The sequence below is a fragment of the Idiotropiscis lumnitzeri genome, chromosome 13 (assembly GCF_059441095.1).
Source record: "Idiotropiscis lumnitzeri isolate Australia: NSW breed Sydney's pygmy pipehorse chromosome 13, RoL_Ilum_1.0, whole genome shotgun sequence".
In the NCBI taxonomy this organism is placed as follows: Eukaryota; Metazoa; Chordata; class Actinopteri; order Syngnathiformes; family Syngnathidae; genus Idiotropiscis; species Idiotropiscis lumnitzeri.
Window position 1 is genome coordinate 18,844,373 of NC_142403.1, and position 27,932 is coordinate 18,872,304.

The 27,932-nt window shown below is 41.7% G+C and overlaps 1 protein-coding gene and 1 long non-coding RNA gene across 3 annotated transcripts in view; one reads left to right on the forward strand and one right to left on the reverse strand.

Annotated features, from left to right (window-relative positions):
• Nucleotides 1-23,662, reverse strand: part of LOC148324907 (uncharacterized) — a 32,240-nt gene extending 8,578 nt beyond the window's left edge. The window contains exons 1-4 of the long non-coding RNA XR_015846364.1: nucleotides 23,571-23,662; nucleotides 22,335-22,444; nucleotides 11,531-11,607; nucleotides 7,281-7,465 (exon numbers count right to left, since the gene is read on the reverse strand). This is a non-coding gene — a long non-coding RNA (uncharacterized LOC148324907). The remainder of the gene's footprint in view (nucleotides 1-7,280; nucleotides 7,466-11,530; nucleotides 11,608-22,334; nucleotides 22,445-23,570) is intronic.
• atp11b (ATPase phospholipid transporting 11B) lies at nucleotides 819-27,843 on the forward strand. 2 transcript variants are annotated; one of them, XM_088313756.1, is made up of 31 exons: nucleotides 822-1,369; nucleotides 5,174-5,290; nucleotides 6,371-6,460; nucleotides 7,800-7,880; nucleotides 8,128-8,235; nucleotides 8,492-8,620; nucleotides 8,820-8,923; nucleotides 9,004-9,051; nucleotides 9,176-9,240; nucleotides 9,419-9,500; nucleotides 9,671-9,821; nucleotides 9,897-10,094; nucleotides 10,297-10,455; nucleotides 10,540-10,730; nucleotides 10,815-10,883; nucleotides 11,262-11,335; nucleotides 11,554-11,657; nucleotides 11,820-12,001; nucleotides 12,456-12,659; nucleotides 12,746-12,899; nucleotides 13,381-13,483; nucleotides 13,569-13,714; nucleotides 13,834-13,893; nucleotides 14,636-14,763; nucleotides 14,840-14,978; nucleotides 15,323-15,346; nucleotides 15,722-15,787; nucleotides 15,904-16,007; nucleotides 16,202-16,367; nucleotides 21,080-21,243; nucleotides 24,518-27,843. In XM_088313756.1, the coding sequence occupies exons 1-31, from the start codon at nucleotides 1,343-1,345 to the stop codon at nucleotides 24,597-24,599; spliced, it is 3,519 nt and encodes a 1,172-aa protein (XP_088169882.1). In that variant the 5' UTR covers nucleotides 822-1,342; the 3' UTR covers nucleotides 24,600-27,843. The 2 variants fall into 2 exon arrangements, with proteins under 2 accessions (XP_088169881.1, XP_088169882.1); XM_088313755.1 differs by lacking the exon at nucleotides 24,518-27,843 and having other exon boundaries at nucleotides 819-1,369; nucleotides 21,080-21,993.
• Nucleotides 27,844-27,932: the final 89 nt, after the last annotated feature.

Consider the following 27,932-nt stretch of genomic DNA (forward strand, 5'->3'; position numbering starts at 1 on the left):
TTGCAAGGCAGGAAGATTGTGTATTTTTTTAAATGCGTGCTATTATTCGGATTCAAATACACATTGTATGTACTCTGGAACCGGAGCGCTATAATGGCAAAAATTTTAATTGAGATTTCTACATGACACATTTCATTCTCTATAAAACTTTGAAGGCAGATAAAACAGCGAAAGCAGCAACATGGCGACACGTGAAAAAAGGAGAATCAATGACAATGACGCAACAGAGTTGGAGACGCCAGACGGCCCCATGCGTCTATGGCAGGTTAGGATTTTACTGCTTATGTCATATTCCGCTAAAACAATATTAATCACAATGCCATGTCTTGAGTTTTGAAGATGCATAGAAGATATTTTTGTGACGAAAATTTTAGGGTTGACTTCCCCTTTAAGAAAATGAGTTGGTCTTGTTGGCTATGATTCACCGGAAAAATGCATTGCGTCTTGCTGGAGCTGTCACAAAACGCTGTCCATATGCCGTCATATCAATTCGCGGGAAATTAGCACACAAATTAAAAGACATAATTGAGAGCAGAAGAATAGCTAAACAACGACAGTCTCGTGTGGAGTTGAAAGCTAAAGAATAAAAATGGGTTTTAAAAATGGACAGAGAGGGGGCGGGGCTTGCCTCACATTTAATGGGAGCTCATTCCATAGGGAAGGACCGGCAACCGAAAAGGGACGATTCTATTTGACATGGAAAAAAACACTTACCTATATTTAAGAGCTGTAGTGTTACCTTTGAAGAATTTGACTAAAGTTTCATTTTACACAAGTCATTGCCTTTCTACTTGCTTCCTTGTACTCGTGACTGAGCACTTTTTTGCCACCTCTTCCTTTTTCTTTTGCGAACACGTCGCAGAAGGTCAGCCTGTGTTTTACCCAGAGGCCGCAAGTTCTTTTGCCGATCAACAGGGGGCGCTGCAAGGCTGCCCGGAGCGCGTCGACTGCGCCGAGCGCTGCTGGAGCCGAAAGAGGAAAGAGCAGCCGCACAGCGCACAAGAACCGAAGAGAAGAGAAGAGAAGCGAAGGGAAGGGAAGGGAAGGGAAGAGATGTAGCGTAGCTTGCTGGGACTTCGTCAGCTGAGTCGTGTGGCACTTTTACGGTGGCGCGTTTGTCCGAATATCAGCGCAAAATGGGAAGAGGCGCTCGGATTTTTTTGCACGAGGACGCAGTCTGAATGTGTCGCGTAATGCGATCGCGAGGAGGACTTGCCTTTTGGGGGGGGAAACGTTGATGTGGTGGGACGCTTTTCACGGGAGTAGCTAGTTGCTAGTGCAGGCTAGCGGCTGCTGTGCCTACTTGGGACGTCTCTTTTTTTCTTTTTTTTTTTTTGCAAGGATGCTACGATGGATACGACAGCAGCTGGTAAGATTTTTTTTTTTTTGATCAAGATGCTTTCAAGTGCGTGTGAGATTTGTGGATTTGTGTCTTGAATGACGTATGACTGTAGCCCATAAAAATGTGGAGCAACTTTAGTTGGTTTATTTGCTAGCTAGCCTTGTCCAGTAGCTCCTGTGGATGATGTGTCCACCCAAAAAAAAAAAAAAAAGTGTCAGCCGATAAGCTAGTACTTTAGTCAATTTACAAACGTCGAATATTTGCAAACGAGAACAAAACAACGTCGGCTGTGTTGACGTTTGTTAGCGTTGAGTTGCTTTCCAGCTGGCGCAAGTTGCGACGCTCTCGCAGCTTATGGGTACATTTTTCCAACTTTTGCAAAGTCAGTTTGAAGTTAGTTCGGTCCAACTGGTCAAAATTAGAGATGGCCTTTTCATTTTTTTTTTAATTTACACTTGTGCCAAAATGAATTGGCAAGCGCGTCGACCCTGGCAGATCCTCCTGCGCATTCTTGTTTAATGATTTAGCGTTTAGTTTGTCTCGTAGCCTTCCAATTCTTTTCTGTTGCGTAGTTCGGTGCTCGGTCGTAATAACGCATCATTTCTGCACATTTTTTTTTTTGCGAGGCATTTGCGTGTGACGTTGCATTTGCAAAGCAGCAAACGTTTGGAGGTCTCGCGTGATTTTTGTTGTGTGCACTTTAAACGCGATTTTCTAATCATTGATCAGTTTGCACCAGCACCAAAAGTTTGGTCCGCCCAAATTTTCCACTACAGCACTTTGAACACTACTGTTTTAAGCATTCATATTTTTTTATGCATTTATTTTTTTTTAACTAATTGCTGCCTTCGTAGGCAGCAATGACTAAATTATTAACTAAAAGGTGATCATGAAAAAGTTATTGACCTGGATCACAATTCCACATGATGGCTAACAAAGTATTTGCAACTTCAATTCCTCCGTGAGAGTGTTGATGTAGACATTCGAACATCTCGGGCCTTAACATTCAATAAGTTGTCAATGGTGCTTATCTTATCACACCCAGCCGCGATTTCCATTTTCTATCTGATGGGCGACGGTCACTCACCTTGGCCTGTCCCAATAACACATTTTTTTTTAGGCTGATTCACAGAAACTATCATGATGAATGACATCATTCATGATTTTGTATGCTACTGAAACATCTTAAATGGGGTTTATCTCTTTTTGAAGCACAATTGATGTTTTGCGTTGCACTGCGTTTTAAATGTAACTTAAAACTTGACGTACTTAAACGTGACACTTACTGGAGATCGGGCTGCAGTAAAATAGTGTGAGGCCTCGACCGATCGACGAATGCACACATTGGCTTTGGTCCACATGTGCCTCAGGAGTTTATTCGCAATTTTATGACTTCAAATGAAAGAGGTAATTATCCGTAAAATAAAGCTTTGCATTATTCACCTCTTGCTCGATTTCATGGCAATCAGTTTGCGAAAGAGCGTCGTTGCTTATTTCCGTCATTATTCTGAATTCATTGACTCTTGGTCTGTCCTTTGCAGCGCAAGAATAGATCTGATTCATTTGGATGAGTCCTCATGGACAAATCTTAGTCTTCATGTCTTCCTTCCGCAACCTCGGCTAATTGTCAAGTTGACGTCTCAAAAGACTCCTGTTTCCAGAACATGAAGTCTGGTTGTGCAGGAAGATTTTTTTTTTCATTTTCACATTATTATGTGGTTGTGAATGGCAATACTTAGCAGGACAGTAAAAAGTTAGACAAAGTTGCAAATAATAGTCACGTTTATAGGCGTCGACATACTGGATGCGTATTAGCGATATTTGGCATTTCCCCGATTTTTTTTTTTTTTTTTTTACTTTCATGGCTGATAAATCATAAACTGATTTATTTTGGCTTGCTGCAGCACATCTCTCTCTCGCTCTCGCTGTGCTGGTGGGTCTGCCTGCAGAAGCAAATTGGCCCGCCCTCAGCACCATCTGATTGGTTCCTTGTGCGGGTTGCAGCCAATCAGAAAGCTGGCTGTTTGCTTTTTATTATTATTATTATTTTTTTTAAACCTCAAATCACACGCACCATGGGAGGCAACAGACTGACGAAATTTGAATAAATGTCAGTCTACTAACTCACAACAAATAGAAAACTATTTTAAACGTACTAAAGCGAATGTTTGTTTTCATTAAACTATAAGACCTGCAGCTGAAATTCAAGGAGTCCGGTTTAGTGTAAACGTCTAATGTGTGCTTTTAACCAAATATGTGGCAAAAAAAATGGACTGCACCGCATGAACAGCGGGTGAGGCGCTTGTGTTCACTTCAGAAGGTCGTGTTGCACTTGTGAAGTGGATGTGAAAATAACGACGGTTGGAGCCAAGGAAAGGCAACTTTTCCAGCGCGCCTTCTTCCGAAACCTTTCGCAAACATTTTCGTGCACCTGCATTTTCATGTCTTGACGCAAGACTGCAGGACGAGTAACTTTGTTCTGTCGTGGCTCGGCAGCCATTTCACCACATGTGGTTTTCCGTTTGCACTTGTAACTTCCTGGCAGCTGATGTTTGTTCGACTGCAGTTTCTTATTTTGTTTGCAAGGCGGTGGATGACGACGCTTCACGATCCGTCGCGCACGTCAGTTTGTCTTCACGGATGGATTGTTCAAATTTGAAAGATTTCCTTCTTTCCAAAGACAACCTTCGCGGCTAAGATAACAAACAGTCGCAATTATTAAGCAACATAGACGTCACTTGGTGCCTTTCACGGTGGCGGGCGGCGCTCTTGCCTTGAGTGTCGGAGTTCGCATCTTTATAATGCATTTTTTTAAGCTTGTGAGAAAAAAATTGACTTTTCTTTGTGTAACTGAATACGTAACATTTTCTGAGCTTCACATCTTGTTCAAAATGTTCTTATGGAAGGTTTTAACATGATGTGCATAGTTTGGTGAAAAGATTCTAAGTTGATAAAACTCAAAATATTGAATATTGCTCATGTCGAACCTGGCAGACTGTAACCAGTTTTATGTTTGTAAATTCTAATTTCTCAAACATTTCCGTTCTTTTTTTTTTTTTGTGGCTGGTTCCTCAATTTGATCAAATAATTGGCGAGTTTGCAAATGCAAAAAAAATGAAATAACACTTGTCCTATTTCAGTGCTCTGCAATGATAAAGACTCCTTTCCGTCCTTTCCGTCTTTTTAATTTTTACGTGAAAATTGTTTCTGCATGACCGACATCCAATTAATGTGAAAATAAAAAAAAACTAAGTGGACATTCATGTTTTTCAGAGAACAGTGACGATTTATTAAACGTGTCAGCGCGACCCGACAATGACGTGATGAAACATGCACGAAGTGAACACATTGAAGTTTGATTTAAATGATCGGTGAAAAATCATCACATTTATTTATTTTTGATTTTCTTTTGCAAATAATAATAATATGACTCATATTTCTCTTTGTTTATGCTTTTTGTCCTGTCTGATGTGTTTTGTTGTCATCCTCAAAACTTTTGATGTTGCAGACATGACCTTCCTCATAAAAAAAAAAAAAATTTAAAAAAAGGATAAATAGTCATTCGCAATGACAATAAATCATGCGAGCATCTTTTTTGTTCCGGCTACAATACTATCTTGTCTCTTGCTCGAGGTGAGTTTCGGCGACTTGTCAAGCGAGAGAAAGAAGTATTTCTTCCAATTCAATTAAATGTTACTTTCCTAATTAAAATGGATTACTAATCTTTCAAGTGACTGAATTGGAATTGATGACCTCTCTTATTATTTATGGATGTTCTCGTCTCTTTTTTTTTTTTTTTTTCTCATCTTTCTTCTGTCCGACCTTCTCCAGGGCTTTGACCCCCCCCACCAAAGCGACACCAGGACGGTTTACGTCGCAAACCGTTTCCCCCAGCATGGCCACTACATACCTCAACGTTTTGCTGACAACAGAATCATATCATCAAAGGTATGCTTTGAATTGCGACAGTGTGACTTGTTCGCAATCGGGCCTCGTTTCGTTTTAGCGTTAAGACTTTTCCATTCATCGAGAGATGCCAAGTTTGGATGCATTTTCTTCCGCTTTTCCGTTCCAGAGATGACGAGGCGACACGCGTGGAAGATTGCATTACTGCTGACCGACCATCTTAGGTCGACTTTAACTCGTTCGCGGGCTAATTATTGACAGGCGACATGTTATTGTTTGACCCGTTTGTGACTTCCGAGCGGCGAGAAGTCCTTTCCGTCTACACCTCGAATCCTCCATCCGTAGATGATTAGCACAGTGTCGTCTTATTGCAAAGGTTGCAAGGATGAGGCGGGCGTCTTGTCATTTCAACAAAGTTAAAGTGTGTGGGACATGGGGGGGGGGGAGTTACTCGAAAGCAGTGCTTCTTAATTATTTTCTGTTACGCCCCCCAAGAAGAAAACAATTTGCGCCCACTGTTCGCCGCAACTCTAAATAATAGCATTTTCATTGCAAAACGAACTCGCTGCGCCGAATGGCCAAGGAGAGCGCCACTGCCACCTAGTGGAGTGGATGTGCAATTACACGTTATTGTAGTATGGCAGGAAAAAAGCATGTCCGTTTTCAAAGCGTATTGCTAAATCTGTGGCTATTTTATTGTTTTATTGCACATTAAAAGATGTCAAAAGGCTGTCCTATATTTATTGCTAATGAATTATCGCACCACTCTGAAATTGAGCAGTTTTTCTTGATACAACACCAAGAAAATATTTAGGGTTAGTCTTCTGTTCTCAGGCATGCAACAATGCATTACTAGTTGAATTTATATATATATATATATATATATATATATATATATATATATATATATATACATACATATATATATATATATATATATACATACATATATATATATATATATATATTTTATTTTATTTTATTTTTTATATATATATATATATATATATATATATATATGTTTTTTTTTTCCAACTTTATATTCCAAAATATAAGCGTGTGAATGTAATTCAGAAAGAATCAATTGAAATGCACTCTAAATATTCTCTTCTTCTATTGCAGTACACCATTTGGAATTTCGTCCCCAAGAATCTGTTCGAGCAGTTCAGAAGGATCGCCAACTTTTATTTTCTCATCATCTTCCTGGTCCAGGTTAGTAAAGCAAAGTCGATAAAGTCAAATGCGGAGCTTTGCAACCATCCTTCTCAAGAACTTCTCAAGATCTCAAAGAATCAGTCCGCCCCGCCCGAGTCGAATTGGGCCGGCAAATTTTCAGAGCGCTCGTCAGTTGCTCGAGTCTGCGTAGCGAAGCCCGAGCAATTGACTTGACTCTTTCTTAAAAGGCTATTTTCACCCACGCGACTTGTCAGTGAAGCTTAAGTCATCTTTGCCTCACGGGTCTGAAAGAGACAAATCGGAGCATTTTTAAAAAATCCGCTGAGATGGATAACGAGATTGGCGCTATTCAACCAGACTCGCCGCGTCGCACCAACTTTTACGTTGACATATTTACGCCGGATCATGGATACAATGTTTTCAATATATCTCAAATTCATAGAGTTCATATTTTTCAGTGACTTATTTTTTTTCTTGACATGGCATAATGCGAAAAATAAGCAAACACATCCATCCCTCTTAAATTCTGATGTGACTATTTTGATGCTATATTGTTGGAAGAGAGACGAAATTTGTGTATATTTTTTAATGAATGACCGATATGCTTTTTTCAGGGTTGATGCCGAAAAATTATATTTGAAGCCGATATTCGTTTGTTGAAAAAATGGTGTTAAAATTTTGAAAGATAAAAATTCAAAACTTGACTTAGTTTAAATGCCTCCATGCACATGTTTCTAAAACAACTTTAGTGATTTACAACATGTTTTTTTTTTTAGCTTTAGAAAATAGACAACTTAGTTTTAAAACACGAACAAAAAGTGCACGGAACCCCCAGGCTCAAAGTCTGTTGCCTTACCTTCCGGGACCTGCTCGCAGGACCTCTCCCGTAGTGTGTGTGACTTGAGGTGAACAACAAACTGGCAGCTTACTGGTGATTGGCTGCTACGTACTGCACAAGGAACCAATCAGATGATGCGGTGGGCGGGCCAATCTGCTTCTGCAGGCAGGGCCACGAGCACAGCAAAGAGACAGAGAAGTGTGCTGCAGAGAGACAAAATGAAACCAGCTTTTAATTTATCGTCCTTGAAAGTTACAAAAAAAAATAATAATAATAATTAAATAACCGGCAAAATGCCAAATATCCGCCACGAGTAAAAACTCTTTCCGAGAACTGAACTAAACTAGACTGCTTGGTGGAAATCTTCCTGAAGAAGGCACAGCATTAAGAGCAACTATCGACGCATTTTGCACTGTCAACTACAACAAGCGAAGCACGGCAGTTATTCAAATTTCACCAAAGATTCATACCGGCAATGACATGGTAATAATGAATGAATAAATGATTTGATCATGTTTCCTGTGTTTGTCTTTCCAGTTAATGATTGACACGCCGACTTCCCCCGTCACGAGCGGTCTGCCTCTTTTCTTTGTGATCACAGTAACTGCCATAAAACAGGTGACAACTTCTACTTGGTCACTTCCCTTTAATTGGCTCGAGAATGCAGAGCTAGCGTCACGCATCGCGTGACGGTGAGAGGAACTGTGGCTTGCTTCTCTTGTAAAACACTTTCAGAATATTTGCTGCGTTTTTTTTTTTTTCCCCAGGATCCAAAATTTCCTTCATTAGCGTTGATTAGGCGGCGAATATGTTGCAAAATGCGATTTTTTTTTTTTTTCATGTCTCGCCACGTGTGTCTTCGCAGGGCTACGAGGACTGGCTGAGGCACAAGGCTGACAACGAGGTCAACGGGGCCCCTGTTTTTGTCGTTCGCAGCGGAAGCTTGGTCCAGACAAGATCCAAGAACATCAGGGTACGACCGAAACGGTCATCTCCAAAAAAAGAAAAGAGCATTAAAAAAGAGGCCAGGAATTCTTGTCAAAATCAAGCAACCTAAAATGTGATTTAAAAAAAAAAATTTTTTTTAATACAACTCACAGCAACAAGAGAAAAGAGCAGTAATTAGCAATGTCACAAGGCGCCGCCATCTTAGCGGAATTTTCTAAAAAAAAAAAAAAAAGTTTGTGGTTATTTCAATTTCCATGACTTTCTGTGGCGTGTTTGCGCAGGTGGGGGATATCGTACGCGTAGCCAAAGATGAGACCTTCCCAGCCGATCTGGTCTTGCTGTCATCGGACCGTTCTGAGGGCACCTGTCACATTACCACCGCCAGCCTCGATGGAGAGACGAATCTCAAGGTGTGGAAAGATGCCGCCGAGAAAATGATTACCATGCAGGCCGCTATTGTTTGTGCTCTATATTTCGCCGCGTCGTCCACAGCGCGTGGCTGTTTGTGCGCATTTACACCATCGGCAAAGTCCGTCGGCTCATTTCTGCAGTGGCGGGAAAATGAGCGTCATTTGAGTCCTTCCTTGTTTTTTCTGTCCATTTCTGTAGACACACTACTCAGCGGCAGAGACGTCCGTATGTCAGTCAGTGTCCCAACTGGAGACTTTGCAGGCCGTCGTGGAGTGTCAGCAACCAGAAGCTGACCTCTACAGGTAATTTCACGCACAAAACTTTTTTTTGCCCAAATTCCAAATCCAAGTCAACCCCTGCTAACGGGCCCGATCCTTCCCAGGTTTGTTGGTCGAATAACGGTGACTCACCACGGGGAGGACATTGTCAGGTGAGATTCTCATAATGTGTCGGGAACTTCTCATTTCAGTGTGACTTAAAATAGGACATTTCTTTATATTTTGTAATTACAACAACATCTTTCTTTGTGCGACGTTGTTTCCATTGTATGTCAGACCTCTAGGTCCGGAAAACTTGCTGCTACGAGGGGCCAGGTTGAAAAATACCAAAGAGATATTCGGTGAGTCACATGTACATATTTAAAAATAAATCAATGTTAAAAAAAGTGGGCGGGGCTTGCTTCAAGCACAGTTGGACAGTGAGTTAGAGAAAGAGAGTCACTAAACAAGTGGCGCTCAATTATTTTCTGTTCCGCCTCCCATTAACGCATTAATTCCACGTGTGTGTTTTCCCCGTAGGTGTTGCAGTTTATACGGGGATGGAGTCAAAAATGGCCCTCAACTATAAATGCAAGTCTCAGAAACGTTCTGCAGTAGAGAAGTGAGCATTTTCATGCCTGAATGGGAATCATTTCATATTGCTGCGGTCAAGTGATTTTTACAAAATGAAACTCGCCTTCCAGATTAGCCAGATTCAAATGAATTTTTTTTATTTTTTACAACAATGCTGCTGGTCAAGTCCGTGTTGTGAAATCCATTTTCTCACGTCAGATCTATGAATACGTTCCTAATCATCTACCTGGGCATCCTGCTGTTGGAGGCCGTCCTCAGTACCATTCTGAAGTACGCCTGGCAGGCCGAGGACAAATGGGACGAGCCCTTCTACAACCAAAAGACGGATCAAGAGAAGAACAGCAGCCCAGTAAGATGTCTCCATCTTACAAGCGTATATTCTTATTTGTTTCGCTTGAATGAAACACCAGTTTTCTTCCGACAGATCCTGAAATTCATCTCCGACTTCTTGGCATTCCTGGTTCTCTACAATTTCATCATTCCCATTTCGCTCTACGTCACCGTGGAGATGCAGAAGTTCCTCGGCTCCTTTTTCATAGGCTGGGATTTGGACCTTTACCACGAGGAGAGCGACCAGAAAGCTCAAGTCAACACCTCAGACCTTAATGAAGAACTCGGCCAGGTATGAGGTCGACGTGCTCGGTATTGCTTACGGGAAGGGAAAATCGAAGCAACCTTTGACATTTTGGACTTTAATTAAAAAAAAAAAAAAAAAATGCTGAATAAACACCGAATGATTTACATAAAAGAAGTAAAAAAAAAAAAATGTTGTTAGCTGTGGTATCCCGAATGTCGTATTTTTCATTTTTTTTTTTGTTTGACAGGTGGAATATGTGTTTACCGATAAGACTGGCACATTGACAGAAAACGAAATGCAATTCCGCGAGTGTTCCATCAATGGGCTCAAGTATTGGGAAGTGAACGGCAAACTCGTGCCCGAGGGTCGAACTGACGACTCACCGGATGGCTCGACACCAAATTTGGTAATTTGGAGAAAACGCCAACTTTGTGTTTTGAATTTTTAATCCAAACAAACACTGAGTCTCGTTTCCCCCCCCACCATTCAGGACGGAGAGGAATTATTATTCCTCAAGGCGGTGTCGTTGTGTCACACCGTCCAGATCAGCTACGACCAGCCAGACTGCCTCTCCGGCGGCGCGGGAGACGCATTCTCCCACGTCAACGGATTTGCCTCCAACCAAATGGAATATTACGCGGCGTCACCAGACGAGAAAGCTTTAGTCGAGGCGGCAAAGAGGTAAAAGCCAACTTTGGCGAGAGCGTGGACTGGCCGGTTTCGCAATCAATGGCAGTACATTTGTTTTTTAATTTTCCTCTTTAGAATTGGTGTGACTTTTACTGGCATCAGAGGTGACACAATGGAAATCAAAACGTTTGGCAAACCAGAGAAGTAGGTCATATATGTTAAACCTGTGTTTTTTTTTTTTTTATAAACTCATTCACTGCCATTGACGGATATAGAAGTCGAAAACTATATTCATTTCAACTAGGCTGGCCGTGAATAAGTAACGTTATCTTGGTGCATTACACTTAACAGTTTATAACAACAAGTTGAGTGTGCATTGAATTAATTTCAACACGCATGAATATATTCATAACCCACTGAACTTTTCCATAAAATAATTTATGTAATAAACCACGACAAAGTGGCAAAGAATTATGACGTGGAAAGAAAATGATGCATCGTTTTTAACATGTCATTTGAGTTTAAGAAATGACCATTTTTTCTTCTTCTCATGAAAATGAGTCACTTTTTTTTTTTCTTCAGATATAAACTGCTGCATGTGTTAGAGTTTGATGCAAACCGCAGAAGGATGAGCGTCATACTAGAGACCCCTTCAGGTAATCCGACTTTTTGAATTGTTGAAATGATGCACATGTTGAGAGGGAAAAAAATGAATATTAAAAATAAATTAATTAAAAATGATATTAAGTAATCATTAACTGCTGATGAAATATGGAAAAAAAAATATATTTCAACTTATGTTTTGGGATTTTTTTTTTGTTCATTTTCATTGAATTGGATTGAAAACTTACCTCGACTTGGATTCAATCTCAAGGCGGCAAAATGCTGTTCACCAAAGGAGCGGAGTCGTCCATCCTTCCTTTCGCCGCTAGCGGTGAGATAGAAAAGACAAGAGTTCACGTCGATGAATTTGCCTTGGTGAGTCATATGTCGCCCTTCCTGCTTAACATCTTTTATGCATTTGCGCTCGGTCACATCTAACGTTCTTACAACGCTTCGCAAAAAAAAAAAAAAAAAAAAGTATCGCCAACAAAATGTGCTTCGGCGTCTTCATTTTTCGTCTTTGCTCTTGTGTTGCAGCGAGGCTTACGGACGCTGGTGGTAGCATGTCGCCACTTTAGTCCAGAGGATTATGTTGAAGTGGACCTGCACTTGAACAGCGCCCGCACGGCACTGCAGCAGAGGGAAGAGAGACTGCAACAGGCCTTCAGCTACATTGAGAAAAATCTGCACGTCCTCGGAGCGACAGGCGTGGAAGACAAGTAAGGATTTCTTAGCAACTGAAAGTCGATTGACTTTGACTGAACAGACGCCCGCACGATTGGATCAGAAGGCCTCGGAAAGAATAGTGCATGCTACTGGCATTATGAAATCTGCCTGGCAACACGAGCCAGCTGAATTCTTATTGGATAAAAACTCACCTAAAAATTCAACACTAGGATAAAATATGACATATGATCACGTTTTCTTGATTCTGTTCGGCAACCAGAGAAGGCCTTCAAGGTCTTGACCGCCCACCACTGGTATGTTTAGGTTTATATGGAGTCCGCTTCACTTGTAAAACAATAACATGAACTGTGACTATCGTTGAACTTAAGAGAAAAATCGGTTTATTTATTTAAAAATAATTATTAAGTAAATGCGCATTATTGTTGATCGCCGATGTGTAAACGATTCGCGGCTCATTCTTCTCATCTACGTTTTTCCGTCCGTCAGGCTCCAAGACAAAGTTCAGGAGACCATTGAGGCTCTGCGCCTGGCCGGAATCAAAGTGTGGGTTCTGACCGGCGACAAACACGAGACGGCGGTCAGCGTCAGCCTGTCCTGTGGTCACTTCCACAGAACCATGAACATCCTGGAGCTCCTGCAGCAACGCTCGGACAACGAGTGCGCCGAGCAGCTCCGTAGACTGGCTCGAAGGTGACCTTTGCCGCTTTAAAGAAAAAAAAGAAGAAAAGAAATCAATTAAATGATTGATTTTGTGCTGTGCTAACATTTGTTGCTAGGATAAAAGAGGACCACGTCATCCAACATGGACTGGTTGTGGACGGAGCCAGTTTATCTTTGGCGTTGAGGGAACATGAAAAGCTCTTTATGGAAGTTTGTAAAAAGTGTTCGGCCGTGCTTTGCTGCCGAATGGCCCCGCTGCAGAAGGCAAAGGTAGCAACAGTCGGACTTTATGTTCCGAATTCACCAGTCGTGTTTTATTACATTTTCTTTTTGTCAGCAGTCGACACCAAAGCGCCACATCGCATCTCATCTTTAATCATTTACTTTTTTATGTCATCAAAGAATCTTGTGCCAAAGTTTCTTTTTTTTTTTTTAAATCAACTTATCTGCATAGTTTACAAATTAAATTGTTTAATTAGTTGCCAGCCCACGAGGTAATTATTACACAGATGATCATGACTGTTTTATTTTTTTTTTGTATTTGCTGATACATTCAATTTTATTTTTAAGTATTAATGCAGTATAAAAAAGTTAAATAATGATTGAAACTTTAAAAATGACGTTTAGCAACGTTTCTACTCGTGTATTTAAATGAGAGGTTACCCAGCAGAAACATCGCTCAGTATAGCATCTCAATAAATGATGCATGGAAAAAAAAACTTTGAAATGGATTCCTTTTTGTTTTGTCCAGGTGGTGCGTCTTTTAAAAAGCTCCCCAGAGAAACCAATCACCTTAGCGGTTGGGGACGGCGCCAATGATGTCAGTATGATTCAAGAAGCCCACGTCGGCATCGGTAAACACAATTTTCTTTTTTTAAATCTTGCACTCTCGCCGTGTGGGAATCCATTCGCCCTGATATTTTGTTTGTGTTACGGCAGGAATTATGGGAAAGGAAGGTCGGCAGGCCGTGAGAAACAGTGACTATGCAATTGCCAGATTTCGATTTCTGGCCAAACTATTGTTGGTCCACGGTCACTTCTACTACATTCGAATAGCCACACTTGTACAATATTTTTTCTATAAGGTAAGTTGAGAATGAGCTTTTTGGCAAATGGTGCAGTTCATTAAGAAAATATTTATCGTAACCAAAAATGATAATTAATTCTGTTCCATTTCCAATGGATTGATTTCTTTCTTTTGTAGAATGTGTGTTTTATCACACCCCAGTTTTTATACCAGTTCTTCTGCCTGTTTTCACAACAAGTAAGTTTTTTTTTGTGTGCCGATTGTTGACTGTACAGTATGTTTATTTTTCATTTTCATGTTGGCCAACGCCTGAAATGGCTCCGGGGTTCACAACTCGCTTAACCCTGCTGTTGTTCTCGGGCCAAAATGACCCGCCAGTGTGTTAAAACCGTCCCCGAAACACTTTCAATTTTATGACTTTTCCTAGCTTGGAAAAAGCCAAATGTTGCTTTAATTTACATTTCCATGTCAGGTGGAAATTTGGTGTTTCAAGTTACTTATATTAGTGGTTTAGTGAAGACGGGTCATTTTGACAGAAAATGACAACAGGAGGGTTTCCTTTATTTTTTTTCAGGCTTCCTTCAAAAGGTGTGGCCTTTTTTTTTTTTTTTCTTTTTTTTTAAATTTTGACTTATTCTCAAATGCTCCTCCAAATTCAAACGTTGCTACTCAAACAAAGGCGTTGATTATAAAAACTGCCCCAAAAAAATAATTCCCGTATTTCCCGGACTATAAGACGCTATTTTTTTCCCTAGATTTTGAACCATGCATCTTTTCTGTGGATTTTTCTTTCAGCACTAGGGGCACTCTAGAGCTCAGAAAATTGACTATTTAAATGACGATTTTCTTTTTTTTTTCCCCTCTTGGGTCTGTTCTGTTTTAATTCGCAAAGTTGTTGCCGTGTTTTAACAATCTGTGTCTGTACCTTTTAATCTCAGCAAAGATGTGGATTAATGTTGCCGTTGTGACTCTGTTCCAGACTCTGTATGACAGCGTTTATCTGACGCTGTACAACATCTGCTTTACCTCACTGCCCATCCTGGTGTATAGTCTCTTTGAACAGCTTGTTCATCCGCACATCCTGCAAAGTAAACCAGTCCTCTACAGGTACGGTATCCTCCCGGGAGCGCACGAAAATAAATGACACGTTTCATACGATGAATATTTGAAATGTTTCTTTCAGAGACATCAGCCGGAATTCTCTGTTATCGTTCCGGACTTTCCTCTACTGGACTGTTTTGGGCTTCTGTCATGCGTTTGTCTTTTTCTTCGGATCCTACATACTGATGGGCGAAGACACCACACTTATGGGCAACGGACAGGTGCGCGTGCGTCGTTACGTTCAAGCGCGGGTGTTCGTTTCGGTCTCGTTTCTCAAAGTGTTGCGTCTTCTCTTGAGAGCAAATTGCCGAGTCATCGTGTCGATGTCGTCGATGCCTTGCATGGCTTTTTGCACACACTCGCGCCTCCTTAATTGTCGATTTCCTCAACACGTTTGTCATTGTGGAGTTGAATTCATTTGAGTGTTGGAATCTGGTTTTCGACGTTTTCATCGTGCTTCTCTTTGCAATTTGTGTCACAACTAACCGACTTGCTGACTTTTCTCACTTGTCTCCTCTTGCCATCTTTGATCGACTCCCCGCCTCCATGCCGTGCATGTTTTCAGATCTTGCGAGCTAACCGGCAGCTGGTAAGCATCGGCTCTACGTTTTCAAAGCTTTCTGCACTCGTTTAGCCACAACTCAGTTTTTCTATTGGCACCATATTTTTATTTTTATTTTTTTTTAGTTTCCAGAGTCCAGAAATGATTTCAGCCAATTTTGATTACGTAGTTTCATTTCCAAATGAATTGTTTTTCTTTTCCAAGTTGGTCGCGCTCTTATTTTAATGATTGAACTGCATAAATTCAAGCTTTATTGACAGAAAAAACTTAGGTGTCACACTCCCTGTCCATTTGGACACGCAAACGTTTAACAGCTTTGAAAAGAAATCGATGGTCTTTAAAACGTGTGAAATATTTTAAACGGGGTTGATGTTTGTTTAACATTAATTTTGTGTCACTTAGATGTTTGGCAATTGGACGTTTGGAACGTTGGTCTTCACCGTCATGGTCATCACCGTCACTTTAAAGGTAAACAATTTCAAAGTTTCTTTTGAAATTCCAAAGCCAACGTTTCAAAGATTGTTTCGTAACGTGCCGATGTAAATGTTTGAGGCATGTCTCTCTTCTGTCTACTTTTATAACAGCTTGCATTAGAAACTCATTTCTGGACATGGATGAACCATTTTGTGACGTGGGGCTCAATCGCCTTCTACTTCATCTTCTCTCTCTTCTACGGTGGAATCATCTGGTAAGGAAAGTTCGGCGAAATCCACTTGATCGTCATCAAACGAGCATCTTTTATGTCGAAATTTGAGAGTCTGTCATCGTTGAGAGTTTATCGACATTTTATATTACGATATCCGATCAAAATATGAATGGATGTCATTTCTGATCAAATATCCTAACGACTCGCAACGCATCTGAAGTAATTTTCTCTTCCAGGCCATTCCTCCACACCCAGGACATGTATTTTGTGTTTGTTCAACTGCTGTCCAGCGGCTCTGCCTGGTTCGCCATCATCATCATCGTCATAACGTGCCTCTTTCCTGATGTGGTGAAGAAGGTGTTCTACCGACATCTGCAGCCCACCAGCACGCAGAAAAGTCAGGTACGACTTGTGGCCGAAGGCGTTGGGGGACAATTTTTGAGTCATCCATCGTTGTTGCGCCAGTGCACCGAAAAGCAATTTTTGGATGTTGGGCTCAGGATGTTGTTTTTGACTTTTTCCTCTGTGTGAACTATTTCATAAAATTTGACATTAAAATATGACGAAAGCCAGAGGATGAAAATTTCGGACTGAAAGCTAAGGAAAATACTCTGATTACAAATTTGCCGCAAAAGTACGACATGAGGTGGCACGTTCAAAACGAGCGTGACCGCCTTTAGATACGAAACGCAAACACGCGGTTGTCAAAACGTGCATGGTCGTCTTTATGCGGGAAACGACTTTCCTTCCGTTTTGTCTGAAGGGGGAAAAAAAAAATGTCTCCAAGCTTGTCTGTGTCTGCTCTAACGTTTGTCGAAAGTTGTCGTCGTGTTTTTTTTTTTTTTTTCCTCAATGTCTAACCTCTCCGTATGCTTTCACTCCTTTCCCGGTGTAGATGTATTCCAACTGTGTGGCAATAGGTGATGACTTCATCGCTCTTCAACCTCTGTCCCGAGCCAAGAATCAGCTGGGCAAAATTAGGTAGAGGATATGAGCCCGAGTCAGTCCCGAGTTTCAAATACGCCGTGTTCCGAGTTATTTTCGTACGTTACGATTTCGCTCAAATAAGAATGGCATATTTTTGTTCTAATTGATTTGGGCCAACTAGTTTGTACAGATCCAGGCGATGAATCCTTTTATAACGTATTCAAGGAAGGCGTTGTCAGAAATTATACGTACACACACACACATAGTTGGTACCCCTTGACTAATGAACGAAAACCCCACAATAAAAGAACTTGTAACTGACAAAAGTAATACCGTTTAAAAATGTCTGAAAATTAATTAGTACAAATCAAGAAATTGCTTTTGAATTATTCAACTTGAATTTGTAGAATAATAATAATTGATAACACGCTTATTTTGTAAAAACGTTAAAATACGGCAAACATATTTCTTTCAAAGTCGAAGCACTGCTTTGTTGAATAAGCTCTCCTCGGCATGAAAACGATGTCGTTTCGCAGGTCCGAAATGGATTCCATCGTTGGCAGCATGCCGTTTGCAAACATGTTAGAACAGGGACCTCGTATTGACTTTGTTACTGCATGTATTGGAAAGGCATGGTTGAGCAAAAAAGAAAAAAAAAATCAATCATCTCATTCTCTGCATGCCTTGCTTGACTGGGGGAAAAAAATCTGAGATGTCTGATTGCAACATTCCTCTTTGAGTGGATAAATAATTGTTGAATCACTCAAGGGGGGCGTGTCCCTTTTGAGTAATTACCATAACGTTTTTGGCACCGACTCATAACTCGTTACTGGAACGCTGCCATTCCTAATAAGCATAAATTGAATGCTAAGAAATTCTTCCCGCTGACCATCTGGACAAGGTTGGCATGTCTCACACACACACACACACACACAAAAGCCATCTCGTAGTCTCTGTCGTTCGTCTCAGTCCAAAAGCATCCATGTGATTTCTAGCATGATCAAATATTCGGGTCCATCTTAAGACGTCCAAGTTGTCCACTTGCATGGTTTCAACTTGATTGGAGCGCAACGCCGGGCCATTAAGGCGGCATGACAAACTTTCAGACCCGCAATGGAAGTTCATGCCATTACGCGCTTGCATGTTGCCGCTGCCTCACGAGCATGATAATATGACTTGGAAATATGTTGTTTTTTTTTTTCCAATTACAGATATCAATACACTCAATAGGCCAGCCTGCTATGTGACTTTGATTTGGTCATCTTTAAAAAGAAAAAAAATATATATTTTTTGAATAATGTTTAAGTAACATGTTACTATTATAAATAATTACCGCAACATTATTAGCATAAAGTAAACATTAAAGGGGAAGTCCACCCCAAAAATTCTTTGCAATAAAATGTTTTAAGCGCCTTCACTAATCTAAACATGACTTTTTGATTAATATTGCATTTGCGGAATATGAGCTCACCCGTTTTTTAGCCTTCACGGGGGCGGCCATTTTGTCACTTCCGGTCAAATCAAAATGACATCACAGTTGCTCAGGTTTCAGCTTCAGTAAACTGGTGAGCTGTGAGCCCTGAGCGACTGTGATGTCATTTTCAGTCGACAGAAAGTGACAAAATTTTATTTATTTATTTTTTTTCTTCCTTTAAAGTCTCACCAACAGGTTAACTGGGGTGCATGTTATGTCTGTGTTGCCCAGTCAACTGCTTTCTCTTGATAATTCTTTTTATGGGTTATTAGTTGTTTTTGTCTTGATGCGTTAAATGGTTAATTTCTCAGAAATGAAACCGCATATCCAGTGGCCGCATTCACAATTTGACATTCAGGGGTTGTGATTTTTTTTTTCTGCCTCACAAACTTCCTCTTTCTGGTTTGCGGCTCCAGCAATCGTTAAAAGATCATACGATGCATAGAAAATAAAGCTAAAATTTAGGTGCAGACTTCCAAAATACTTTGCAAATATTGCACCATATTAGCTGTCCATCTTTAGCACATCGTCTCAGAACAAAACACGGTGCAAAAGTGAACACTGGACCTTGCAAATTAACACTGCTGGAGTGTTGGCGCTTGTGAGCAGTTTTGAGAAATGTTTCCCAGAAAAAATGCCAGTAGTATGTCTCTGTTTTGATCGTATTAAAAAAAAAATAAATAAAATAAAAAATAAAAAAATCAAAGAAAGATATTCGAACAGTCTTTGAATTTGGCATACTTCATATTTGGTCATTTTGCATTCATTGCAAGATTTATTATTTAAGTAAATATCAATTACAAGATTCACAAAAATAATAAAAAATTTGATTAATTTAGTTAATCGTGGCATTTTTTTGTAATTAATTAAAAAATGTAATCACTTGACTAATCCCAATCTGTTGAAACGTTAGCAATGCTGCTACGTGGCTACAAAAAAAAAAAGAATCGTGACGTGAACTTGCATGATGGCTCGCCTGACTTGTTGCTTTTTGAGCGTCTACGCTCCAACCGAGCTGGCGCGAAGCCGTTCCATCCCGCCAACGGAGCTCACCGTAACTTAGCGTCTTGTGTCCTTCAGATGGAAAAGGGTGCGGGTTCAGTCGGCCCAGAATATGACTCTGTTAAGGCCCGTCGGCGCCCAGGGGAGGACAATTGGCACCTGCTAGCTGCTTCTCCTCCCCCCGCTGCCCCCAGCCCCGACCCTTGACCCCCCTAGGTAGTAACATTTCGATTCTGCCATTGTACTGTCCTGTCATTGCCCCCCCCCCCCTCGCAGCAAAATGAATGACGTGCTACGGACCAGCCAACCCGCCTGCGTCACTCATCAATCCTCGTGCCACGCTTGTCAGTCAGTCCCAACCTTTCATTTGATTTGCGTCCGTCGGGATGACGTCCTCGCATCCGATTTGAGTTGTCCTTTGTGTTTAACGTGCTTGCATCCTCACTTGTGCAACTTTCAAAGTCCTCGTCCGCCTCGACCCCTCAGATTCGTCGAAAGTTTCCCAAACCTGGTCGCCTGTCTTGCTATTTTTTTTTTTTTTTTTTTTTTAATTGACAGAGGAATGTACTTGGGCATGCTGAAATCTTTTCGTTTATATTTTCCCCGAATCATATTGTATGCGGCCTGCATCCGATTCCATATTCAGTCTCGAATCATCAGTCTACTTTTTCGTTTTTATTTTGGACTTCACTGTAAATTTTCAAGCCGAGTGGCGCTTGAACATGCCAATCAGCAGTCAGCTGCCTGTTTGTTTTTTCACCTCGAGGCCCCGCAAGCATAGGACGTTAAAGCAACAGATTTTGCCAACATTTTACGACTCACAATTAATTGAAAACTATTTGCCGTCGTAAACTTTACAGATGTTTGTCAAGTTTGGGAGTTTTTAAAATTTGGACACCATTTTAACCCTTTTTTCAACAAACGAATATTGGCTTCAAATATCGGTTCTCGGCCTCCATACTACTAATAATCGGTATCGCCCCTGAAGAAAAGTATATCGGTCAATCACTAGTTTCTAGTCCACCATAAACTCAACTAAAATGCATCACAGATGTCAAATCCAGAGACCATTAAAGGATGTTCAGAGAGTTTTTTTTTGTTTTTTTTTAAATCGCAATTTTGAAAAAAAAAAACGAAAATCGGAGAAGCGCCTCCTATGAATCAGCGGCTGCACGGCCGTGGCTCACACTGAAGTCGGTTTATGATGTGGAGTGACGGATCGCAGCTATGACAAGTTGACCTGCGCTGAGCTTCTCGAGGCGACCGTGCCACAGCTCATCTCGCTCTCAACAATCTCTGAGCGCTCGCATTCAAATGCCATGCATGGACTCACTGCGGTGGGATAGATGCTGCATCCCAGGCGAAACATCACAGCGTATAAGTCAAGAAGAATGGAATACTTTTGCCTTTTTGCTCCATGCAAGTCATTCTTTTCAATTGAAGTGGCAGTTTCCGAATCCATCCGATTGTTTGACGGCCTGCATCACTCGGCTCCATTTTGATGGCGTGACAAAACGTGGCCGGAAGGTTTTTGAAATTCTAGCTTTGTGTTTCTTCATTTTGTACATTTCAGTCCCATGTGGTGGCATGCTTTGAATGCGTCGACCATTCCCTGTGACGGCATGCAGCGTAAATACCAATTGACCATCATGACTCGTGTGGCTTTATTTGTGCCACTAATCTCCATCTTTTTTCCAACCCCGTCCTGCAGTCTTTATCAGCCACCCAGGCCAAGGCGCTCAGCTGTGTGGAGTCCTTGTGCTGCTACCAACACGGGCAGAGCGGCTGTTGCCGCCTGGCCCGCCTCCTGGAGCAAATGACCGGACAGTGCCCGCGCACCAGCAACCATTGCGACACATCCGGCCGCAGCAACAGGTGGGGAGGACGACAACGGCGACACATGACAATCAAACCGTCTGCAGGCGTGAACGTTTCTGATCAGAACGTGGCAGAGCACAACAGCATTCGGGGGAGGGGCAATTTCAAATGTTGAAGGTGGCAGGCACCAAAGAGCTAAAGGTTGGCGCCGCTCGGAGCATCATGACAGTTCTTTGATGACATCGGCGCCAATGTGGAGAGAGTCGACTAGCGATGGGAAAACGAAGATTCTAATTTGCTTCTTGAACCAGTCGTCTTTTTTTATGGTCTTTGCCTCTTCTTTTTTTTTTTTTCCATTTATTACCCCACTTTCAGGGACACTTTATGATGCGCTTTAACAGCGCCTTCCCACCACAGATGGAAAATAAGAAAAGGTCCACTGGTGCCTGAAATTCAGGACTTCAGTGCCCAGAGGCAGACGTGATTGGATTTATGGGAAAGTAGGCTGGTGGTTTGGTCAACAATAATAAGATTGGTCATAATTATTTTGTTTCGAGTATCGTTTAATTACAACAAACTGTATATTCTCCCGTATCGTCACAAAAGAGCTCACTGCTCCTTTTCCGGAAGCCATCTTGAGACGAATGAGTCGCGACGTCGAGGCGACTACTTCCATGGCGTTGCCGCAAATCAAATTATTGGTTTGATCCAATTGAAACGGACTTCAGGATGCAAAGAAAGCTTTTAGCTTGATTGAAATTTTACACACACTTCAAAAAATAAATAAAAGGTTCATCTTTGGTCAAATGCGCCTCTCAGCAATTGATTTAAAGTATGTCAACCCAATTTGGATTGGTCGTTCCTCAAGAAGATCGCAATTATTTGAGACGAAGCTCGTCGTTTGCTGAAAGACATTCAAACTGCGACCGTTCACTTCCGTTGCGTGCGCGCATAATTGCAAGCGTCGGCGCACGTGAATAATTATGCCACTTGGTAGCATCAAGTAAAAATGTCATTAACCCACAAGACCTTCAATTAGTCCCAAAAAATAATGAACGTGCCATTTTAATGAGATTATCTCTTTGGGTCATCATTTCATATTACCGTTAAGTACATCCAATTCCTCGGCGAGGAAACATTTTTCTCACCTTTGCAAACTTAGTCATCAGCCTAAGCGGCGACTTGAAAGATGGACGTCGTGCAGCAAGAAAGCCAAACGGCGTCGGCTTTTGGTCGCACTATTCGCTGTCCACGTTTCCTGCGTCAGGAGGAAAAAGATCAAGTCAGTCGGGGGCGGCATCAAATGCTGCCAACAGCTGACTCGTCTCCGGGCGACAAAAGCTGGAAGAGACACGCACGACACGAGGTGTCAAAGAGGCTTTCCCTGACGAAGACGCGACATGTGTGTCCCCGTCGAGTTGTCACACCTCTTGGCCCTTTCCAAATGTCAAGTCACCTTGTCGCACCCCTTTTACGCAATAGTGACCTAGTTTTCATCAAAAGCGCCAAAGCCAATTGCACCGCGGCATTCGTCTTGACGAGTCCAACTGGTTCCGGTTGTTCAAGTTGTTGAAGCAAAACATTTTACAAATGCACTTTTCAATCCACAAATGTGTCAAAGGAATTTGTATCTTCAACTGCAGTCACAATTTGTGGAACATGAATCTGCAAATGCGTGTCTGAAGTCACAAATGTGAAACGAGAATCCAATCAAGGGTACCGGTGTTTACGGATCGCACGCTTACGGGTTTCTGTACGTATTTGCAGATTCTCGTTACACATTTGCGACTTTAGTCACACTTTTGAACATTCTCGTTAGGGCTGGGCGATATGACCTCAAATCAATATCACGATAAATTGCGCCATTTTATATCGATAACTATAAATGCACGATAAATTCCCCCCTATGGACCAAAATCAGAATAAATACAGGAAATGCTTATTAACTGGCACACATTACTTTCATTGAAAAATATAAGTATAAAAATCATTTGTATAAACATTCCAAATAGCTTGCTTTTCATGAATTGAACAATGTCACAAATGACAGGATTTTTTTTTTTACCTTTTTCTGCAAATGGCTTGCTCCAAGGTGCTTTAATGCCATGTGCAAAGGCCTAAATTGGTGTAAAGGTCTCTTGTAGACAATATAAATAATGTTGTCCATAATGGTATATTTTCGTACCTCTTGTCGGCTACTTTTATGAGGCGTTTAAATCACGTGTGCTCCACTGTAGCTAGATGAGCTCTATCTTTAGCTATGTGCTAGGCTATCGCGTTCACCTCTTAGACGTTCAAACATCTTTATGTAACCCAAAATAGTTCCAAATGACAGATGTCGAATTTCTTTTCGGGACAAGCACACAGGGACAACTTCAATTTACGTTACTTCATCTTCAGCTCCTTGATTTGAATCGCCAGCCGCGTCGTCTGTTTTCTTTCTTGATCAAGTGGGAGGAGTCACGTGACCCCACGCGCTTTGGCCGTCTTAAAGGGGCATGAACAACGCCGCAGACAGAAGACTTTTCTTTCTTTTTTTTTTTAAACACCGAATTTACCGACATGGGCAAAATGATGTCGTTTATTGTAATACATTTCGGTAAATTTTCTTGATGTCATTTGAACTCGTTGTGCATCTCGACCAAACTACAGTGTCCATTTTGTTTTGTTTTTTTAATCTCCACGGTTTGTCACCTGCTCACACCGCAAACGTCATCTTGTCAGAAATCTTCCTCTTTCCCGCTTGTCTCTTTTATCCCCCCCCCTCTTGGGTTTGTGTCCTAACATTTTATCCGAAAGGTGCTTTTCTTTCCGCTATGCTCGCCCCGTAAAGCCGAGCGGGATTTTGTGCTGCGAGGTCTCCGCTGACCGCAGCTGTGCTCGACGGCTACAACTGAATTTGCCTCCGGTCCAGCCGCATTTGCGCCATTTTGCGACCGATTTCAAGTCGCTTGGCTGGGTCGCCCTGTTTCGGGCTTTAGCACGTCTTAAAACGGTTGTCTTTTTCTTGGCAAATAGAGCTGAATGGAAAAATTCAGTTGCAAGTCGCATTTGGATTTGGGCTGAGTAGATGAAGTCTCATGTCATGTGCCGCCTTTAGAACAAAGATGCTGACTCAAATTGCATTTCCAAATCCGGTTGCACTTTTCCATCCCTCATTGTTGCCTTCTGTTCCGTCCTGCTTGCGTTTCTTCTAAATCTAAAAAATAAATAAATAAAAAAAAAAAACTGTGAAGAGCTAACGAGCCAGGTAGCTGAAGGCCCACCCCTTTTTTGCGCTCCCGCCCACAGCGTGGCCGTCCTAACCGCCAGTTACCTTGACTCGTTTCAGGTCTTGGACTGACACCGACAACTTCTACTCCAACGATCGTAGTGTCCTGACGCTTTCTCCGATCGAGGTCACCCACTGCTGATCGGACCCCCCCACCACGACCACTCGCACCGTCTTCTAAGCTTAGTTTGGTGGAAGTCCATTGCGCAAGTGGACTCGGCTGCAGCTGCTCTTGAAACCAAAGGACGGTTGGGCACCTTAACGCTTGAAGGTCCTTGAAGCAGCGTATGAACTTCATTTGAGCAGACGACTCTGCTTGCATGGCATTGCACACTCCGTTCTTAGCTTGCACTACTACACTCTTTGTCCTCATTACAAAAACAATTCAGTGCACTAGTAGCTTTTTTTTTTTTTTTTTTTTTTAACTGGACTGGCCGTGATTTTTTTTCCTCCCCATGACTGCCTTCCACTAATGTGCTACATTTCTGCACATTCGTAGGACAACTGTCACATACCCGTTAAAATTAGGGCAAAACTCTACGCTAGATGTTAACCAATAGAATGTCACTAGTAGTACATCTGCATGTTATTAGTGAAATTCAAAATGATAACCAGTTTAATTTGACGTCACTAGTTGACATCTGTGTAGTGCTAGTAGCACTAGTAAAGCACGAGGAGAACTAGTAGCACAAACTGACATATGCATGCCACAAGTTAACTCGCAAATGTTATTCATAGTAAGAGTTGCACTAGTTAACATTTGCGTGCCTCGGAAGCGCTAAATGTTAGCTAGTGCAATCTAGTTGCACTAGTTGACGTGCACCGCTAGTAGTACTGGTGAAATGCAAAACGTTATGCCATTAGTACTAGTTAACATATGCATAGTACTAGTGTTAACAAGTTGTTTTTTTTGTGTGTGTCGCTAGTTGCACTTGCAGCACTAGTTGACTTTGTTGGAGGGGGGGGCAAAAAGTTACTCGTCAGACAGTTCTACTAGAGTGTGCTAATTATTCTTCTAGTGTGCCGAGATGGCTTACTAGTGAGGACAAAGCGTGTACTACGAGTATGTGGACCTGAAGCTGAAACGTCTTCCAGTGGTTGGGAAGCCACAAGACTGAAGTGCAGCGCGGGCAGACCTCCCCTCGCATGACCTTCGCTGCGCCAACCACTCGCCACTCGGCAACCTGCACTTTCATGTTTACAAATGGAGTAAACGCCCGCTTGTAGCATCCAGCCCCCGGCCGGCATTTTTCCTTTTGCGTCGATACCAAAGAGATGCGTTCTTTTTGTGCCTACTCGCACGCGCGCCAGTGCGGCTTTCTCGTCTCGATTCTCCCGACCTCAAAGTGTGTTATTAAAGCCATAATGTTTGCAGGAAGACCCCCTTCTTATTGGTCTCGTATTCAAGGTACTATAAATAGATATATTTTTTTGGGCCTTCTTCACTCAGCCCGGCGACAAAAGTCGTGTGTTCGTTTCAGGCCGGTATGCTCCATCCTTCTCTTGCGATACGTCCAATCAGATGGCGGTCCATCGAACGGACAGACGTCTCGGCTCGTCACGACTGATGCACACCCGCTCTCGACCGACGAATGTTTGCGTCTCCTTTCAAAGTCATCTCGTTCATTTTATTTGTCAGAAGCTTTTTGGATGTTTTGTGTTGCTTTCCACCCGGTGGTGACGACGCCCCCGTGCATGTCGACGGCCTCGGACCACCTCGGAGCAATTGATTCTTGTGTTTTCCGATGAAAATAATCCAAATCGATAAATCACGTTGCGGTGACTTGAGAAACCCAACAAGACAACCGTTTTAAAAAGACGACCAGGTTGGAGTTGTTACTTTTTTCAAGATCCTCCCTTGGAAAGCGTCCCTTGTTTTGGGTGGAATGATTGCGTTCTCGTTGTTTGCCCCGTCGACTGCTTCATGGCCTCATTGCAGTTTGATCGAAATCGGAGTGTCACTGAATTCGGAGGTGGGCGTGTCAATACATTTTGCCGCTTCGTTATTCAGTCGTCATTTCAAGCCGAACTAAAAGTGGAATCATCAATCTGTCATTGTTCCTTTAAACGCTAAATTAGAATTCACCGGAAGTAAATTGAGTCCATTTTAGCGGTCCGTCGTCATTATTATGGTGATGAACTAGTGACTGCGGAAACGTGATCATTTTTCACGTGATCTAAATTATGAATCAAAAAATGAGATTTTCTTACATTTTGCAGTTTTCAAAGTCCTTTTTGCGCCTCGATAGCGTCAACGTCTTGGTTGCCGCCGCCGTCGTCGTCATCATCTTTTTTTTTTGTTCTCCTTTTCGTCACTGCAGCAGAACATTTTTTATTTTGGTTTAGTGTTCAATAAACTATCGACAAGAGAAAATTTGGGAGAAGAACCAGGTGACCTCAATGTAGCTCTTTAAAGGACCATGGCGACAATTGTTTTTTTTTTTTTTTGGGCACATGAAGGTCAATTATTTTATCTGTTCTGCGTCGGGCAAATTGTCATGATGTCATTTTTTTATTTGTGACCACGCTTGTTGATTGCTCTCGGTCGGCTGACGCTTAATCAACCTGTGATATTTCTAAATTATATTCATTAGCAATTTAAGGCTCTGTTTATCAAATCTAGTCTGAATATACTAAAAAAAATATTTGAAATCATACGAATTATAAAATATATATACACAAAAAGCCTCGAGAGCAGGGGTGGGCAAACTTTTTGACTGCTGGGCCACAATGGATTCTAAGATTTGACAGATGGACGGTGTTTTTTTGTCATCGGAGAAAAAACAAATACATTTAATTTGAAATGAAAGTGAACAAAAGCATTACAACAAAATATGTCTTTGAAAAAACACAATATTTAGAAAGTAAAACATGAGCAAGGTTTATTCATTTCACTTTTTTCAAGTTCGGCCGGCCGGATGAAAACGTTTAACGGGCCGCATGCGGCCCCTGGGCCGTAGTTTGCCCACGCCTGCTCAATAGCATCTAGGCAGTGAACATTCCGCGATACAGTATATTTATATATATCTCGGAGTTGATGATTTCTCAGCCATGTAAGCATTTTCTAACTCACCACTTCTATCTTGGAACGACGACATCGACTCCTCCTGAAAACGTTTTCTTGTTCTATGAACGTATTCAAGTTGAGTTGAATTTTCCGCGTGTTCAGATTGTGCAGGCCTAAATTCAATAAGATGGCCAAACGAAATTGGTAAGCAATCTGCGTTGGGCCTGATGTGACTCAGAAGACGCAGCACGTAAATTCAGTGAGAATCGTTCGGACTCGCTTTCATCACTCGTGTTGTCCGTCATTCCTCTTGTCTGTCTTACAGAAAATGTTTATCAAAGTGCTGTTCTATTTATGAAATAAATACATTTTGAAGCAAGAGCAGTTGATGTGCTACTAAACTAAAGACATTTTAAAATTTGAGTCCAAAATACATTTTTGGACATCAAAAGATATCGCCGATTCCAA

Bases quoted from the DNA above. Each gene is read 5' to 3' on its own strand.
- atp11b (XM_088313755.1), top strand. From the start codon at position 1,343: ATGCTACGATGGATACGACAGCAGCTG. The intron at 9,501-9,670 runs GTGAGCATTTTC...TTCTCACGTCAG, and splicing joins AAACGTTCTGCAGTAGAGAA to ATCTATGAATACGTTCCTAA. The intron at 10,095-10,296 runs GTATGAGGTCGA...TTTGTTTGACAG, and splicing joins TTAATGAAGAACTCGGCCAG to GTGGAATATGTGTTTACCGA.